This window comes from Pseudonaja textilis, chromosome 2 (genome assembly GCF_049901715.1).
Source record: "Pseudonaja textilis isolate UNSWEBS1 chromosome 2, rPseTex1.2, whole genome shotgun sequence".
In the NCBI taxonomy this organism is placed as follows: domain Eukaryota; kingdom Metazoa; phylum Chordata; class Lepidosauria; order Squamata; family Elapidae; genus Pseudonaja; species Pseudonaja textilis.
In genome coordinates this window covers 189,649,043-189,668,589 of record NC_141991.1, presented here as the reverse complement: position 1 = coordinate 189,668,589, position 19,547 = coordinate 189,649,043, and the positions used below count along the sequence as shown (strand labels likewise).

At 37.1% G+C, this 19,547-nt stretch overlaps 1 protein-coding gene across 3 annotated transcripts in view; it reads left to right on the top strand.

The window, feature by feature from the left end:
• JAK2 (Janus kinase 2) overlaps positions 1-18,085 on the top strand; it is a 73,320-nt gene extending 55,235 nt beyond the window's left edge. For 2 of the 3 annotated variants that reach the window (XM_026703732.2, XM_087926674.1), the window contains 12 exons: positions 1,651-1,738; positions 4,111-4,238; positions 5,488-5,626; positions 6,482-6,633; positions 7,737-7,887; positions 8,067-8,203; positions 9,554-9,743; positions 11,963-12,087; positions 13,852-14,024; positions 14,236-14,353; positions 15,549-15,662; positions 17,107-18,085. In XM_026703732.2, the coding sequence (XP_026559517.1) occupies positions 1,651-1,738; positions 4,111-4,238; positions 5,488-5,626; positions 6,482-6,633; positions 7,737-7,887; positions 8,067-8,203; positions 9,554-9,743; positions 11,963-12,087; positions 13,852-14,024; positions 14,236-14,353; positions 15,549-15,662; positions 17,107-17,214 (1,623 nt within the window). In that variant the 3' untranslated portion in view covers positions 17,215-18,085. The remainder of the gene's footprint in view (positions 1-1,650; positions 1,739-4,110; positions 4,239-5,487; positions 5,627-6,481; positions 6,634-7,736; positions 7,888-8,066; positions 8,204-9,553; positions 9,744-11,962; positions 12,088-13,851; positions 14,025-14,235; positions 14,354-15,548; positions 15,663-17,106) is intronic. The other variant, XM_087926673.1, reaches the window with a different exon arrangement.
• Positions 18,086-19,547: the final 1,462 nt, after the last annotated feature.

The following is a 19,547-nucleotide window of genomic DNA, read 5'->3' as shown; positions in this document are numbered from 1 at the left end:
CTGGCTATGATAATGGTTTGAAATGATACACAGTGAAACAATAAAAACATTAAAAAGCATCACAACTGAAAAGAACAACCAAGATGCAAGTCAAATTTATTTGTTGATAGCCATTTCTTAGTTGAATAAACCTGATGAATTTTCCCTTGTTGAAAAGTATGCAAAGTTACTCACCTTTTAGATATACAGTAGGATTTTGAATATCTAAGAGACAAAAACAGATCTGAGTCACAGCTTTTCTTCTTTCTTTTTCTCCCATGAATGGTTTAAGTGAAATAATTTATACAAAATATACACTTCCATTTTCCTGAGTTACTGAAATTGCAGAATTTCAGCTTTTCAAAACTGAATTGGGGTTGGCTTAGCGATTGTACTAAAATATTACACCTACACTAAATAAATAAACTTTAATCTATGTTGATATTATGATTTCAGAAAAATAAAATTGTAGAGTTCTACTTCCCAGTCTTTCTCATGGTCGTGCAGATTTTGGTGTTTATTGCTGACTAGGAGTTCTGATAAATTCTGACTTATGAAGTTGATTATTCCATGAAAATTTTTAAGAGATACTGATACGTGGGTTCTGCAGCCTTAAACATTCAAAGAGCCATTTGGACCCGTTTTCCGCAGAAAAGAAAACACTGGGAGCCAATAATTTAACAACCAGTGTGACTGGGTGGGCGTGGCCCATGTGACGTCACTCACTTACTCCCACCCAGTTGCCTCCTACTCTGGAATATGGAGTGAGTCTCCACCCCCCACCATCACCCTTAACGTTCTCAGGGCAGGCGAGGAGTGACGGGAAGGGGCTGGCCAGTGGTGGGATCAACCAAAAGGGAGCCACAGCAGAGGGCAGAAAGAGCTGCATGTGGCTCTAGAGCCACAGGTTGCAGATTCCTGGTCTATACCAAATTAAGATGATTCTACACCATCAATAGTTAGAAGGTAAACTGTCAGGTTTTTCCACTTTTGAAAGCAAATGTGTTGAATTTGATATGATACAGCTAATAAAAATTCTATATGAAGTTTTGTCTCTGACTATAACAAAATTCTGTACCTTGGAATTCAAAAGCAATTTCCTAATGACTCATTTGTTAATTGTTCCCATCTTCGTTTTGTTAAATCTTCTATATATCAAATATTGCCATCTATTATGACCCAATATGAAGAGCATTCAGATGCTCATCACAAATTTATCTCTTGTCAGTGAATTGACACTGTTGTCAGTCCAGATAAAACCAGACAGGAAATACAACAAGATGAACTAATTCTATTTTAATTAACAGAATTTTGCAAGTCTGAAAGCACAAACGTCCCGCTGCTACTTGAGCCATTAGGGTGGGCCCTTTCTTTCTCTGACTATTAAGCTCCTTGAGGTTTCCACCTCTCTTATCTGGTAGTTTCCTGGGTAGCATCTTTCCTTTCATTTCCCAAGCCCATTAACATACTCTGTTACATCCATTATTAAAGTACTTGTTCATGATGGCAAATGGATTCTTAAACAAAAATTCTGAGACCAGTCCCGCAGAATTAATTGTGCAACAAGTAGAAGTAGCAGAAGACGAATGAAGTGGTGTGACAATATAACTGAATTAATTCCAACCAGTTCTTACTTTGACTCACTTTCTAATTAATATCTTTTTCTTGTAGTCTTTCTTTGAAGCAGCAAGCATGATGAGTCAACTTTCTTACAAACATTTAGTATTAAATTATGGAGTTTGTGTCTGTGGAGAAGAAAGTGAGTAAATCCAGTTAATGGTTTGTACTCTGATTAGAGGTTTTTTTTTCCAGTTCTTTTCTATAGTAAGGATACTGTACAGTATTTGAATAATGAATAAGGACAAAATCATGAAATAATGAAGGTTTTACTCTAACCACATTTGGGTAAAACAGTTATGCGTTTTCTTGAAAACAGAAAAAACTGCTGTTAAGTCCTTGGTGCTATCTGAGCTTGATTGCTTTCTTGCAGATATTTCATTACCAAAGTAGGCAACATCCCAGTGCTAGCACTGATGATGATATCTAATTTGATAATGAAACATCTGCAAGTAAACAACCAAGCTGAACTGCAAATGTTATCTTCTACTGGTATGTAAGAATCCTGCTGGGTCAGACCAACCCTTCACTTACTTTAGTCAGAGAGTCAAATAGAATCTTTCAAGACTATCACAAGTGTAAGTTGGTAAGAGCCCTCCTCTATAGCAGCTGGGTTTCAAAGAATACAACCTGTGATCAGTAGTCATTGATAGCTTCTCCCTTTAGTTGCCCTTTAGTCTCCTCTTAAAACTTTTTAAATTAGCAGTCCTCATTATACTAAATAACAGTGAATTCCAATATAATGGCTATTGTGTGTTTTGAAAGTGTGTATATGTGTGTGAAAGTTATTTTTGATTAAGTGCCTTCTTAATGCCTTTTTGCTTCATGCTGGCGTTGATTTTTGCTTCAATAAAAAATTGAACAGTCTAACATAATAACTTTGCATCATATCCACATGATAGCCCATTGTTAAAATCTCTTAATCATCTTCTTATCCACCAAAACAACTTTGAAAAGCAAGATTTTATGGCTTGTATTATACCTGTATGAAAATCACAGCAGACCAGGATATTCTGATTATTTTGTTCCTTACACTGAAATCTTGAAACAGACTGCTCTTGGTGCTTCCCAGAAGATAATAAAACTGTGTGTCCCACCAACCAGATTTTTTAAGGGCAGAATGTCAGTTATGTGAAGAAACACCTGCCTTCAAGGGGAGAGGGTATCGGATAAAATTTTCATTAAATCGTAGGAAGGGTAGAAAGAAGCACCAAAAATTGACTATAAGTGAACATTAAGAGGAAATTACAAATTCACGATGGCAGAACTCAAACACCTGTCGTGGTTGTTTCTGCTGAGTATGGAATAAAGAGCCTTGTGCAGCCTGTATTTTGGAGAACCTTGAGCTAATACCAGCTTACTATAACTATGCCAAGTCAAAATCTGGGAAAACCTGGTGGGATCTTGTCAGTTAACACATATGTTTATCATGTCAAGTAGAAGCTTGTGGCTAAATTGGTGTGAAGTTGTAATTCACCTTTGTTTATCTAGGATGCTTGATCAAATGCTTTTTTCATCAGCCGCTTTGTATTTGGTATTGTGGGGAAAATATTCTGCTTAGCTCTGTGAGTCAGCAAAAGGAAATTCACATCTCCCTGTAATGCGTAATAAATAGATAGAGATGAGGTTGTTTTGCTGAAATTCAGGTGGCTTAGCTGGCAAAGTACTACAAAAGATTTGATTACCATCCTAAGCCAATGAAAAAGTAATTGGTGCTTACCTGAATTTAATCTTGCACGCATTTGGCATCAGCTTGTGTTGTTATTAATACTGTCCCCAACTTTTCAGAGAAAAGGATGGGAGTTTGAGGAATCAATGAAAGACTGTGCTTTATGTATTCCATAACATACAGTCATATTAAGTACAGGTAGTTCTCAACTTACAACCATTCCTTTAGCAACTGTTCAAGATTACAACGGCGTTGAAAAAAGTGGCTTATGGCTGGTCCTCACATTTATGACCATTGCAGCATCCCCACGTTCATGTGATCAAAATTTGGGTGCTTGGCAACTGACAAGCATTTATAATGAGGTCATGTGATCATCATTTGTGATCTTCCCAGCCAGCTTCCAAGAAGCAAAATAAACAGGTAGACCTGTTCACTTAGCAACTGCCTGGTTTATTTAACAACTGCAGTGATTCGCTTAACGATGGTGCAAAAAACTTGTAAAACTGGGCATGACTCACTTAAGAACTGCCTTAGCAATGGAAATTCTGACCCCAGTTGTGGATTCAAGTGGAGGATTACCTGTACTTGTATTTGATAAAGTTGTTTTGTCTGGCTACCTAGAAGAAGTTGTGTTCCATATTTTGGCATTCTTATGGAAAGAACATGAAAGCAGCTTTTATAATCTGTTCTGTTTCTGAGAATTAATTAGCATTAATTATTCTAGAAGTGAGAGCTTAAATTTAAGTAATTTACAGTGTATACTGGAGTACATAAGGAGACTAACCAGTGTGGTAATTAAGAGTTACTGTTTGAATTCCACTGTGTTATTATATATTTCTTACCAGATATTCTGGTTCAGGAGTATGTAAAATTTGGATCATTGGATACTTACTTGAAGAAAAATAAAACTTCTATAAATATCTTGTGGAAATTAGAAGTTGCAAAACAGTTGGCAATGGCAATGCATTTTTTGGTAAGTTTTTCAGTTTTACTGGTATTGGTAAAAATTCTAAGTTTATTCAGGATATTTTAGGCTTTTGGTTATAATTATCCATTTTCACAAACTTCTCTTTGTTGGAATAGTATTTAGTTATTTGGAATTTGAGTTTGTACTTTTTTCATAACTTGGATATTGCTGATAAACAAATACAAGAAATGGCTTTTTCTAGGGTGAGAAATTGGAGTTATGCAGGCCTACCAGCTCTTGGATAATGGCTTTAATTTCTCTTTTGGAAACTATAGCATTAGTTTATTTTAGGGCAAATTGTATGTTGGGTCAACTTCACCAAGCTATGAATTTTAGGATCACGCATTCTGTCCCCCTGTTTTCTAACCTTTGTACACCACTGAATGTTCCTACCATGTCCAGGTGAAGGATTTTCACGTCAGCACACTACATAAATGCACTATATAAAGCTTGAATTGGAATCTTTCTTTTAGCCCAGAGGTCTCCAAACTTGGCAACTTTAAGACTTGTACACTTCAACTCCCAGAATTCTCCAGCCAGCTTTGCCCTGTTTTAGCTTATAGCAAGAAGGGCACAAATGAGTTTTGGAAATAAATCACAGCTTTTTAGATATAGTTCATATTAATCAGGCAGTGCAACCAGTTGTCTCCTAAATATCTTCCATGCTCCCTGCTAAATTAGATGATGCAGTTCCCATTTTGGCAAGGTTTAGGAACCACTTACAGAATGGCTTGTCCTTTGGTTTCTCTGTTGATACTATAATTATTGGAGAAAGGCTGTTCTAAAATCACCATGTTCCTATAGTGCAGAGCTCTCCAAATATGGCCAGTTGAGGAATTCTGGGAATTGAAGCATGCAAGTGTTGAAGTTCCCAGGTTTGGAGAGCCCTGCTATAGTGTTTGGGAGCTGTCTGGATTGAATCCAGAGGTTTGACACTCTCAGAATAGGACCTTTGTAGTTGCTGGGTTATTAATATATTAAGAGGATACATAAATTGAAGAAGTTAGAAAGACTTTTAAATCCCACCTATCTCAAGATCCTAAATACTGTGTAGTGCCATATATGACCAGCAAGCCTAAAACAGTGGCATATCTCTGGATTAGACTTAGAGAAGAACTGTACACTATATTACAGTTTTTAAATCTCTTTATGCTTAATATTTTTAAATAGTATTTTGAAGTAAACACAGTCAGCTTGCAGACCATCACATCGTATCTAGTAGAATGATCAAATCTTCCCCTTTTATCTTTTTCAGGAGGATAAAAACCTCGTACACGGGAATGTATGCGCAAAAAATATCTTGCTTATCAGAGAGGAAGATAGGAAGTCTGGGAACCTTCCTTTTATCAAACTTAGTGATCCTGGTATCAGCATTACAGTTTTGCCAAAAGACAGTAAGTTTCTGATTCCGCAATCTGAGCACACTGTGAAAATGGCATGTCCATGGCTTTCTTTCACTGATTATTTTTTTCCGGGGAATTCCTGTTTTCCTTTGTATTTCCAGGACAAACTTCCCACATTGTGGGACATATTTTAATCATCATACTGCTACATATTATGCTGTTTAAAATTGCTTGCATTTGTAAATGTGTCTTTTTTGTGAGATGATATTGCATACTGCAATATGATGCTGAAAATGTATTAAAATATCCTAGAATGTAAGCTCAAAGTATTTATTTGCAGTATATTGCAGTGGCTTTCTGCAGGGTCAAAATGCTCATAATCTGTTGGTACAAATCTGGCAGAATTACACAGCTGTTCTTGCTTTGTAACTAGTAGTGTCTAATACATGGAAGCAAGTATATTTTATAGCAAAGAAATCAGTGCATAAACTTAACATATATACAACAATCATGTCATTGTTAACTAACGGCATTTGCTTTTTAACAGTGTTAATTATCTACTAAACCGATCTTTATTTTGTTTTATTATTATTATTTTCTTCCTTTCAGTCATGTCTAATTCTCATAGATCACCTGGACAAGTCCCTGCAGTTTTATTGATAAAAGCTTTTCAGAAGTGGTTTGCCATTGTCTCCTTCTTAGGTCTGAGAGAAAGTGATTGGCTCAAACTCATCCAGACAGCTTCCTGTCCAAGGCAGGACTAGAACTCACAACTAACTTTTATTAATTTCACTTCAAGAGCTTATAAAATTGGACAGCAATTAAAACATTCCAGGAATCTTTAGTCTAAAATTTTTATAATTCCTTCCCAGTAAAAGTTCACTCTTTTTTTTTTCCCATGGTCAGTTCTTCTGGAGAGGATTCCATGGGTGCCCCCAGAATGCATCGAAAGTCCCAAGCAGTTGAGCCAGGCGGCGGACAAGTGGAGTTTTGGGACAACTCTGTGGGAAATCTGCAGTGGAGGAGACAAACCTCTCAATGCACTGGATTCTCAAAGGGTAAGACGCATTGAGCTATCTCTGTCCCTCTACAGTAATTAAACTTGCTAGATGCTAATGCACACCAGTTGTTCTCACATTTGAGTGCAGTTTCTTCCTGGGGCTCCCTCTTACATTAATGTCTAGAAAATATTTTTTGACATACTAACAGGTATGATCTCCATGCCTGCCTTTCTGGTCTATCAGACAGAACCTATAGCCAAAAAGGATTTTGTTGAAAAGGTAAGTTCCCTCGCATTCCTCTTTGTCACATTATCTTGTTGAACTTACATATACTTCCCCGTTTTCTGGAAGAGGGTTGGATTGCATTAAGTGGGAGAAGTATTAAGAGTGTTTTGCTTTGTTTTAAGTAAGCCTCCTGGGGTTAAACTCTGTTCCTCGCAATTTCATTGTTTTCTTGGTAACAGTATGGAAGTGGTTTGCTTTCCATCTGACCTTTTCTTAAATTTCAGCCCAGCCTTCAGTCCGTGGATTTCTTGTGGCTCTTTATTGAAGTACGAATTAAGTTGAACTTGTCTTAGCTTTTTGCTATCATTTAAGGTTTAAAATAATATTATTAAGAAAATTCAGTGTGACGTTAAATAATTTTAAGGTGATTTTCTGTTCAGAAGAAGAAGAAAGGATGTTCCTAGGTCTTGTCTAGAATTTCAAAAGGCTTAAGCAGTTCATTTAGGGAAATCATCCCAACTCTGCCAATAAATTCAGGGAAATCATCCCAACTCTTCCAATAAATGCTCTATGAAGCATCTTTTAATTTGTTAATTTATGATGACTCACCCATTATTCAGATTTGTTTATATTGATTTATTTGAAATGATTGTGTCCAAAAAGGGATTTGGGGAAAATGTATAACAGAACACAGGGAGTAAATATTTCTGTATTACAATCTTGTTGGAAGAAGTTTAAATAGACATAATTAGTATGAATTAGCAATAACAAAATCCTACTCCCCTTTTAAATTGAACTTTGAGCATAAGATCCAGGATACAAGTTTTTGTGCTGTACTTCCTGCATGCTAAAAAACGTAAACAATTGTCTCTCACTGTAGAAAGCATCTTAAAATAAAAATATATTAATAATCCATATAATGTGTCAATGTCTAGAAGCTACAATTTTATGAAGACCGGCATCAGCTTCCTGCTCCCAATTGGACAGAACTGGCAAATCTGATAAACAATTGTATGGAATATGAAGCAGATTTCCGGCCCTCTTTCAGAGCAGTTATACGGGATCTGAACAGTTTATTTACACCAGGTAGGTAAAATGGAGGAAAGAGTTCTCCATTTTCTTGGATTCTCTTAGAATTTCATCCACTCTCTGGAACTTGGATATAGTAACTGGATATAGTCTTTGTTGCAAGAATTATAGTAAGGTAATATATGTAAAATCTGTATTTCCTATTTAAATAATTGGATTTTTTTTCCTTTTTCAAGATTATGAATTACTAACAGAAAATGATATGTTACCAAATATGAGAATTGGTGCTCTTGGATTTTCTGAAGCTTTTGAAGGACGGGACCCAACTTACTTTGAGGAGAGACACCTCAAATTCTTGCAGCAACTTGGCAAGGTAAGAAGCTGGGGTAGCTTATTGCAAAGATATGCCTGTATTTTTTAGAATTATACCCTACTGTATATGAATTGGAACATGTTAGGCATCCATAAGTCAGTATAATTCATATTGCATATATGTATTTTCTTGAATTTGGGGGCTTAATGGCTGAGCAGTTAAAGACACAGAATTTTTAGCTGGAAAGCTGACAGCCCGAGGTTCAAGACCCAGGTTGTCGAGACTTCGGTGGGAAGGTAACAATGTTATGTGTGCTTCAGCCTATAGTCATGCTGGCCACATGACCACAGAAATGTCTTCAGACAAGGCTGGCTTCCTCCACTAAGAAATAGAGATGAACACTGCCCCTAAAGTCAGAGATAACTGGACAGGAGAAACTTTTATTTTACCTTTCATGAATATATATATATATATTTAAATGAATAGATTTGTATGCCACTGGTATTTTATGGCCTCCAGGCCATATTCAGTCCTTTGACTGTCCTTTTCCAGCCCACATGGATTGCTTTTATTTTGAAGGTAGCTGCTATTTATTTTTTCTTCAATTTACGTATGCGGATGCATACATACCTGCGTACGCACCTCCACAGACCTATTGGTTCAGCCCTCCATAAGGGTCTCAGTTTCTCATGTGGCCCCTTGGGAAAAACGATTGCCCATCCTTGGGAGTGCATTTATCTTGGCCATAACCTATTATTTTCTTCTTTTGGTTTATATAATTTGGTTTTCCTTCATTTGAATACCCTGTGAATTAATGCAAACTGGGACAGCTATTTGTATTGAATTGCTGGTAGATCCAGTTAATGGCTGGAATATTGCATAGCACATTATATATCAGCCTCAATCCTTGCATGAGGCTGAAAGAACAATTTGTAGTACAGGTAATCCTCAACCTAGGACCATAACTGAGCCCAGAATTATGGCTATGAGTTGTGATGGTTGTTGGACATCATGTGAGCATTCCTGATTTTATGACCTTTTTTGCAATGGTTGTTACACGAACACCACAGTCATTAAGTGAATCTGTTGTTCTTCAATGGTTGTTGTTGTTTTTTTTGCCAGAAACAGGAAGTAAACAGTGGAAACTGGCAAAAAATATCAAAAACTATGATCATGTAATTGTGAGACACTGCAAATAGCCATAAATGAGAGCTGGTTGCCAAGTGACCTAAATGCAATCACATGACCATGGGAGATGGTGCAGCTGGTGGTACTCAGGAACTAGGTCATAAGTAGCCTTAGGGAGGTCTGTTGTAATGATCACTAAGTGAGGACTATCTGCTTTTCTGGCTGCTCTCTCCACACGCACACACACTTTTTTCAAAATGCTTCTATTTCTTTGTTTTGCAGGGTAATTTTGGAAGTGTGGAAATGTGTCGATACGATCCACTGCAGGATAATACAGGGGAGGTGGTAGCTGTGAAGAAACTGCAGCACAGCACGGAAGAATACCTGCGAGATTTTGAACGAGAAATTGAAATTCTCAAATCTCTGCAACATGACAACATTGTCAAGTACAAAGGAGTGTGCTATAGTGCAGGTACTCTGCACATTTAATCACATTATTCATTACCTATTTAAGCAACATGCTGATGACCTGGGATAATATTTGCCCTTAATGTATTGAAACATTTTTATGAACTGCTACTTTCTTTGTTTTGTCTTAATATTTCTGGTTAATTTCTGCTGCACATAAAATTTGAGAAGCTTGTTTTTCCAGGTTAATTTTTTTTGTTGGGTTGTTGTTTTGTTATTGTTGCTGTTGCATGAAATAGATTTTGTTTAGCGATGGCTTTTAAATGATTGCAAAATTATTTCTTTGTAACTTTTAAAAATTCTCTCTTGTATATATATTCATATTTGCTTTGAAAAGTATACTATCAGACCTAAAACCTGTTTTGCTTTAGTTTTAAATCTGCTGATTGATGCTAGAAGTAAAAAATGGTATTTCAAAACCAAACTAGATAATACTGGCCTCACTTTCATGTCTTAATCACAAAACTATTTAATAGTCATAGAAGCTACTATGTATCAAACTGGTGAGCTTGAGCCCATCCACATGTTATGGGAAAATACTATTGCTCATATTAGTCAGGTTGTCTGCAGCTATTAGTATAGTTCAGCAATATGTAGGTGCTACGTGTTTCTCTGTATTCACTGCCTGAGAAAGGTGTAATTTCATTTTAGATACTTGTTTCATTGAGGGCATGTGTGATGCTCACAGTACAATTTTTTTCTTGTTCATTGGCCAGGGAACACCAGAAGTTGCAGCTTTTATTTTCTCATATTGGTGTCCTGTTGTCAGTTCAGGATAAAACGTTACATTTCCTCCCTCCCTCCCTTCCCCTTGTGTCCCATCCAACTCCCAATGACTCTGGGCAGCTCACACGTAAAAACATTTTTAAAAAGATGTAATCAGTAGTAGAAATAAGGAATAAAAGATAGCAAGATGAAAGAAACTGACCGGATTTCAAAAAAGAATGCAAAGGGGATTTACTTAGAGCAGGGGTGTCATGCCCACCCCAGCTCCACAAATGTAGAAAACACCGCAAAATGTCATGTGAGGGTAACGTGATGTGGAATTTGATGCCCGTGACTTAGAGCCTTTAAAACACCAGTAGGATGGGGGTTATTTGATTCTTGGGGTCATTCTAGAGAACAGGCACCGCTACAGAGAAGGTACATTTCCTGAGTCCCTTTTGACTACATTATTTAATTGAAGAAACTGGAGCACGCCAAATCTGCTGGATTGAATTGTCAGGGCAAATACTCTGGAAGACAGGTGGTCCCTCAAGACTCCAGGTCTATGCCATGTAGAACTGTATAGGTACCCATCAGCACCTTGAATTGAATCTGGAATCAAACTGGCAACCTGTACAGGTTACAAAGCAGAGGTGTTAAATGGGCATACTGAGACATGCCCATCACTGCCCACGCTGCTGCATTTTGCACTAGTTGAAACCTGTAGGTGGTCTTCAAGGATGGTCTCACATAGGACACATTGCAGTAGACCAGCAGTGAAGTGACCAGGGGTATGAGTGACTGTCTGATCCAAGAAAGGACACAACTGGCCCAGCTGATGAAATTCCAAAGGTCTTCTTGGCCACAGTTGCTACCTACACAACAAGCCAGAGCTGTGAGTCCAGAAAGACCCTTCAGATTACCTAACACTCTTGAACATAGAAGTGCAATCCCATCCAAGATCAAATATAGAATATCACGAGATCTGGGTGATTCAGACACCCACTGCCACTTGGTTTTTATAGCATCTTCTTGTTGTTATCAATAATAATCTTAACAGCCTCCCTTGACTGGCTCCGGGTTGAAAGATGTATTTGGAACAATAAGCACACGTGTAATATATCCCTGTTTTCTGTTTTGTTCACATAGAGTAGTTGTATAGAGTTAAACTTTAAGTGCAATGTTTTGAAGCTTTAATATATATTAAGGATCATTCAGCATTGGTGTTTTGGATTACAACAAGCCTCTATCTGAAGGGGGAAAATTATTGTGATTCTTCCAATCTTTTTTTAGAAACATGTTTGTTGGCCATTTTATTTTTCTTATATGTACCCATTTCATGTATTCATAACTATGTATATACTTATACCTATTATCTTATAAGCAATTGACAAATCAAAATAAATAAATAAAAATTTAAAAAATGTCAGAAGTAGTCTTATGCAGGAGAATTTCAGTGCTATATATGGAGAAATTCCTTTAAACTATAATTCTAAATATTTATGTTTGTTTGGAAAGGTCGGAGAAATCTGAAGTTGATAATGGAATATTTACCCTATGGAAGTTTACGGGATTATCTCCAGAAACACAAGGACAGGTTGGATCATAAGAAACTCCTACAGTATGCTTCTCAGATATGTAAGGTAATAAATTTAACTAGCCCTATTAAGCCTACTATGGGATTAAACTGAATTATAGTCTTCATTGTCCCGAAGGTACTTTTTCAAGAGGCAACTGGACTTCCTGTTTTTTCTTTGAAGACGTTTCACTTCTCATCCAAAAAGTTTCTTCAGCACAGAGTTGAAGGAAGCTTTTTGGATGAGAAGCGAAAGGTCTTCAAAGAAAAACCAGAAAGTCCAGTTGCCTCTTGAAAATGCGCTTTTGGGACAACCATGACCTGGATGATTGAGAATCTCCATGTACAGTTTTCATTGTTCTCCATAAATGCTAGTCATGAAATATTCTTATAGGGAAATGTTTTTTTTTCCCTCATCAGTGACACAAAACCAATCCATTCCCTTTCTATAATCAATCTTTTTTTTTAATAACACAGTCATGACTCCTCTTGCTTGTTTATTTATTTTTTTATTTTCTTTACATCTTGTTTCTTGACACATGCCAGTTTCTAATAGTGAAAAAGCAGTTGAGTGCATTAGTTTCCTTTTCATTTGATTGATGATTTGGGGAGGGAAGGCATTTCTGTAGCTGCCGGAGAATACAGGTTATATTATATAATGTAACAATAGGTATAGAGTGGGATTGTTCTAGGCATCAACCAATTTTTTCCTGCCCTTGATAGTGAGGCTTTCACTTCATTTGTTCCTGAAGTAGCTTTTTAATGCGGGTGGTCCTTAACTTGTGACAATTGAGCTCAAAAATTTCCATTGCTAAGGAAGCTGATAAGTGAGTTATGCCCCATTTTACGACCTTGTCACAGTTGTTTAGTGAATCATTGCAGTTGTTTAGTGAATTGTGCAGTCATTAAGCAACTCCAGCCTCCTCCTCCCCCCCTGAAAAGACTTTGCTTTTCAGAAGCCAGCTGGGGAGGAGAGAAATTGTGATCACATGACCCCCAAGATGGCAATTTTCAATATATGACCATTGCCAAGTGCCCTGATTTGGATCACATGACTATGAGGATGTCAGCAATGGTCATAAATGTGAAAAACAGCCATGGAACACTTTTTTCAGTGCCATTGTAACTTAACATCCACTAATGGAATGGTTGTAAGTCACTTACTTTGATTGGGAGCCACCCACAGTTGGTTGAAAGATGGGCAGCTATCTCTTACACAAGCACACACAAACACAGAGGGTTTTTTTTTTCAGGAACTGTAAAGCCCATCCTCATTTAATTGTAGCAGTATTGCAGTCACAATTACATATAGGATCCAAACTCTTACTTGGATGGGTTTCCACCAAAAGATAACCTGGAACAGAAATAATTCTTTCTGCTCTTATCTGAATCACATAAATAATGCATACCAATATTTAATATCAGTTTCCTAATTGCCATAGGGGGTGAAGAATAGTAAAAGTCAGTTGTAAAGTATATATGTCAAGGCATGATGAAACAATTTTAAGAAGCAGTTCATCATTTTATCCTTCTGGCCTAACAAGACAAGAAAGACAAAAAGTGACATCTAGTGGCAATTAGGAAGAAATGATGAGTTATCATCAGTTTCAGGAAACTTCCCCTTCAACATTGTCTTGTAATTTTTTTTTTCTCCTGAGAGGGTGCAAGATGATTTTTGACACTTTATAATGCCTTGTTTTTTGATCAGCTTAATGGAATGTTATTGCAAAAAATGTGCAATGTTCAGAAATAAGTTATATGACTCATAAAGTCTTTCACCAAGACTTTGGTACTCATTAAACCAATTAATTTTGATTTCATCTATATATAGGGCATGGAGTATCTGGGTTCAAAAAGATATGTACATAGAGATCTGGCAACACGAAATATCTTGGTGGAGAATGAAAACAGAGTGAAAATTGGAGACTTTGGCTTGACAAAAGTTTTGCCACAGGATAAGGAATATTACAAAGTAAAGGAACCAGGAGAGAGTCCTATATTTTGGTATGTTTTCAATTGGTGATAGATTCTGACTAGAAAGAGACAATAGATAATTTCACAAGACTTCTGGCTTTTAACTACCATGGATTTCTGAATTAAAAAGCCACTTAAGATGGTTATGCTCAAAGTAATGTTTGCATTTGCAGATTTCTGAGTCCTCTCATTTTATCCTGCAGGTGTTTTTATTTATTTATTTATTAAATTTATATGCCAGGTATGCTCTGGAATCCTTGACAGACAATAGGTTTTCTGTGGCCTCAGATATGTGGAGCTTTGGTGTGGTTTTGTATGAACTCTTCACTTATATAGACAAGAATAAAAGCCCTCCAGCGGTAAGTAATGTGTATATATGACGACATTTTTATATGTGGAAGTATAGTGTTGTGGTCATCTTCTTGATTTAAAAGATTAGTTTCTTGGCAGCATGCTCTATTGCCTTACGTGTTTCTTTCACACCACCAAAAGTAGCTTGAATCAAATATAGTAATAACAGGAGACTCACTGAAGGATTACACCTGAAGCACATAATGCAAAAAATTTGTTTGAAGCACTTTTTCTCAGTTCTTCAGTTGAAATAATCTCTAAAACAGCTTGTCAGAAATGTGTTTTAGCTTGGGTTCAAAAGACAAATGCAGGGAAAAAAAGAATATGGGAAAAAAGAAAGGAAACGATTGTGAAACGCTTAAAATTATAACATGTATAAAATTACTAGATTGAATGGAAAAATGTCAACACAAGGGAAGAACCAAATAGTTTATTTTTCAGTATAACCAATGCAATCAGCCTGCTTTCTTTATCAGACGTTTTGGTGCCTGCTAGATACAATTATAGGTAGTCCTTGATTTACAACCATTTGCTTGGCAATCATTCAAAGTTACTGTCAAGGCTCCGACTAACAAACCCACCTTCTCAAAGGTCTTTATTGAGTAAATCATATCCACACAGCTTCAATGGAAAACCAAATCTAAATCTTCCCCGCGGTTTCAGTATAATTAACCTAGGAAATAACCCCATCCCGAAGTGTCACAGGTCACGTTGGCCAAATGAATTAATTGGTGGTCTCTTCAGGCACTCCTTTCCTAACCTTACTTGTTGCCAGTGAAGATGACCTTGGTTCTCATGAGAAAGCTCTCTGTTGTGTCTAGTAAGGCATTCCAACTTCCTTCCCCTTCTTCTCCCTTTGTGTGGCAACTGAGGAACACAAAAATGGCTGCTGCCAGGTTCGGTTCAAAGTTGACAGTTACAATGTCACTGAAAAAAATGACATGCGGCCAGTCTTACACTTAAAGTTGTTACTGCATCTCCATAGCCATGTGATCAAAATTTGGGCACTTAGAAACCAGTATGAATTTATGACTGTTACAGCATCCTTGGGTTATGTGATTGCAACTTTCACCATCCCGAAGTTTATTGTTGCTGCGTCTGTGTTGATTGCCCTGAAAATCCAAATGTATTTATTTTTTTAAAAATAATCCTAGAACACTATCATTATTGTTGCAACAATTCCGTTTTGGATTTTCATTTCAGGAGTTCATGCGCATGATTGGAAACGATAAGCAAAACCAGATGATTGTGTTCCATTTGATAGAGCTTTTGAAGAATAATGGGAGGCTGCCAAGGCCCGATGGATGCCCTGATGAGGTATTGGGTTGTAACCTGCATATAACAAGAATGCCTGAATTGTTTCTGCAGTTAGTAGAGATGGTATCATCAGAGAAAGATTGCTTGTATTTATTTGTCATAGGACTAAAGATAGTCCTCAGATTACAGCAGCAATTGTGACCGAGGTTTCCTGTTATTAAATGATGCAGTCATGAAGTGCATTGTCACATGACCACATCACTTAGTGACTGCAGTCCAGGTGATCTTGCTATTTGTTAAACTAGGACTGCATAGGTCATTAGGTAAGGACCTAATGATTGCAAAATGGCAAGAGGTGGGAATCCAGAAGCACTTCCTAACATCACTGAACCACATCCCAGCAAAGCAGACCAGTGGGCAAGAGCTATGGGCAATGCTGTGGGCGGGCACCATAGAGTCTAAGATCCTTCTGCCACCCAGAGACTCCTTGGGAGCAGAAAGCAGTGGGAGCCAGCTTGCAAACTCCTGCTGGCTTCCCCATTGACTTTGCTTGTGGGAAGGTTGCAGGGGAGGGTCACAAATAATGACTGTGGGAAGCTGCAACAATTGTAATTGTGAGCTGGTTGCCAAGCACCTGAATCTCAGCCAGGTGACCATAGGGATGGCTGCTTCAACAGCTTCAAGGAATAGTCAAAAGCCCTCCTTTTTCGATGCCGTTGTAACTTCAAACAGCCACCGAACGAGGGGTTGCTAAGCGAAGACTACCTAATCAGCATCTACCTCTCAGTAGGCGTGTTCCAAAATCAAAAGTGATTTAATTTCTAATTAGCAGTTTCAATTAGAAAGAAAAGCAGCGGCTAAAAATGTAATAATAGTTGGTGAAATCAATGATCCCCTCTAGAATTGAGTCTGTTTTCAGTTTCCTAGCTGTTAGAGGTCCTCCTATATTACTACCACCAGCTACATTGAACAAGAGTCATTCCTAAAATGAATTCAGTAGATTTTGAATTCAGTGGATATTTATGTTTCTGTTGAAAATAGGAAATGATCTTAAGTGTATAACACAGCATCCCCAAATTTACTTGAGGGATACAACCTCATGGCTAAATGGAATGAGAATTTTTTTCTCAGTTCTTTTATGATTACCAGCCCCATTGGCAATAGAAGCAATCTAATAGGCAAGATGGTGATGAAGAAATAGGGGGAATTCTTCTTCTATAAAATTAAATATCCTGTAGACTAAACCAGTTCCTCAGTCTTGTTCTTGACTAATCAAGGAATTGTATGCCTACAAATTAGGTGCACTTAGTATAAGATACTAAGAGAGGGAAGATTTTTATATGAGATAATATGTATAGTATACCAAAGTGTTCAGTGTCTTTGGTTCCAAGGTTATTAATAATCCAAGATAAATTAATTAGCCCCTTATGGTTCTTATTGGATTGTTATTATTGATGTCATTGCTATTGTTATTAACTCATACTGATGTTTTTATCTTATTAAGGTTTATACCATCATGTCAGAGTGCTGGAATAATAATGCAAGTCAGCGGCCCTCTTTCAGAGATCTTGCTTTGAGAGTGGATGTCATAAGGGAAGGCCTGGGTGGATGAAAATACTGAACTTGATCCAAGGGGACATGAAAACGTGCAGAGCAAATGTACTTTGCTCCTTAAGCAGTTGCAGACTGTCGGCCATCTTCTTCCTATCCTTGAAGGTGGAGACTTGGGGGAAATCGTCCTATCAGAACTTACAAACGGTGAAGATCTCTGCTTTAGCTTCTTCATGAGGAATGCTACCCCAATGCACCAATGGAAAGCACTTTGATAGAAAAAGGAGTTCCTTTTTTTAAAAGAGTAAAACAGCAGTCAGTATTGCCTAATACGGATTTGCAGTTCAAAATGTCAAGAAGAAAAGTCAAGGGAAGGTGGAGAGTTGGTCTACAGAATTTTTCTTTTCTGAGTTGAAGAAAATTTAGGTTGCAATCTTATATCATCTATTCCATGGGGTATATGCCCTATTGATTTCTTGAGACTTATTCTAAGAAAACAGATAGAATTCTACTCTTAAAACAGTAGATTTCCTGCAGAATGTATACTATTCAGCTTCAGCACAAGAAAAGCACATTCCTAAAGGCATCACTTTGAAGAGGAACAAATGTTTGAATTGAAGTTTAGCAATGCCTATTCACACTGTGGTTCAATCACTTATATTGATTAGAAAAAAATGATTTCTAATCTCTTTTTTTTAGTTTCCATTTTAGTCCATTTTGTTTCCTAAAAGTAGATGAGATTAATTTGTTCATTTTCTTATTGTGTATTTCTTGTGTATGGTTATGCAGTTCTTTTGAGAATATGCATTCAACATTAAAAGACATGGTAGAGAAGCAAAGAACTCTCAAGATAAGAGGAGAAAATATCACAACTGGTTCTTGGAGTTGCCTCTATATCATGGAAGATCCCCAGACTTTCAATGTGGAATCCCAAAAAGGAAACTTTTGCAGAATGCAGAAGACATCACTATCCTGCCTGAATTCGTAAAGCAATTCTGAGTGCCTGTGGATTACATTCCAAAAAGCCCCCGGGAATTCCTGTTTGCCTTTTTTATAGGAAAGAAAATGGTTCCGCGTGCTTTTTCATGGCTTACACAAGGGCTTATATTTTTTTCTTTAATGCTAGTTTAGCTGGTTTTTACCATGTTGAGGCGTTATGGCTCCAGTGAAGAGGACAAATCAGAGGTTTAGTACTTGATTGAGCAACTATATGCTTGTCTGAGCCAGTGGCGGGTCGGCAAAAGAAGCAGATATGCCTGTTGAGACAGTATAATGCACTGTGTATATATATATATATATTTGTTTTCTTAAGTTTTCGCGGGTACTTAAATGTATGGTATTCAGCTTTGTTCGGGTATTTTCCCACATCATTGTAGTTGTGCTTTTAAAGTTGTAGCAACGTTTCGGCAGAATCTCATCTGCCATCATCAGGCTTCTGTATTCTGTATCAATACAGAAGCCTGATGATGGCAGATGAGATTCTGCCGAAACGTTGCTACAACTTTAAAAGCAAGAGTATAATGACGTGGGAAAATACCTGAACAAAGCTGAATAACATACATGTGAGTACCCGTGAAAACTTAAGAAAACAATATATATATATATATTGGGGAGGGGAAGGGAACAGATAAGTATTTTTTTAAAGAAAACTTGTTAAAATTGCCTTTTTAAATAAGCATATACTCGTCTATTTTCCTACCTTTGTGGATTTTAAAGCTTAACTATGTCTCCTAAAGGTGCAAAGGAACCATGGAACCGTATTGTAGCAGCCTAATCCTTGTTAGTCTTGTTATTTTCTTAACTTTTATACGATGATTCATTCACCTGAAAAAGAAGAATGTCTCTGATGTTACCAGGATAATCATGGCGCATCTTTTCTTGGGTTTTTGGATCATTTGACTATATGTGACTTCAGCCGTGTAATAGGAATTGGTTGCGATTACACTGCCTACATTGTGAAATAAGGGTTAGTCACTGCAGATTTATGCTTGTCAGTATCAGTGGCACAACTTCATGTTTGCAAAATAGTAAGCTGTTTCTGGCACTCTTGTGCTTTCAAACTCTATGTTAACTTAAGGATTGGCCATAAAAATTCAGAGGAAAGCAAGTGAATTGAATACCTTTTTCCATAGTTTAACCGCCAAGTCTTGCTTTTGAAATGTAAAGTTTATTTTAAGCGAATTTGAACTCAATTAAATTCCCAATATCAGATGAGTATGTTTGATCAAAGAAGAAGTGGTTCTTTGCTACAGAAGCCAAATTATAACTTGAAATGCATTTATAGCAAAATGCAGGGTAGGTGGCCATATTCTATAAGCCTCTATAGTCAGTTTACTTACCTACCTACCTCAAGCATAGAAGAAAGTACAGCAATGTGAATCTTGTATGGGATTA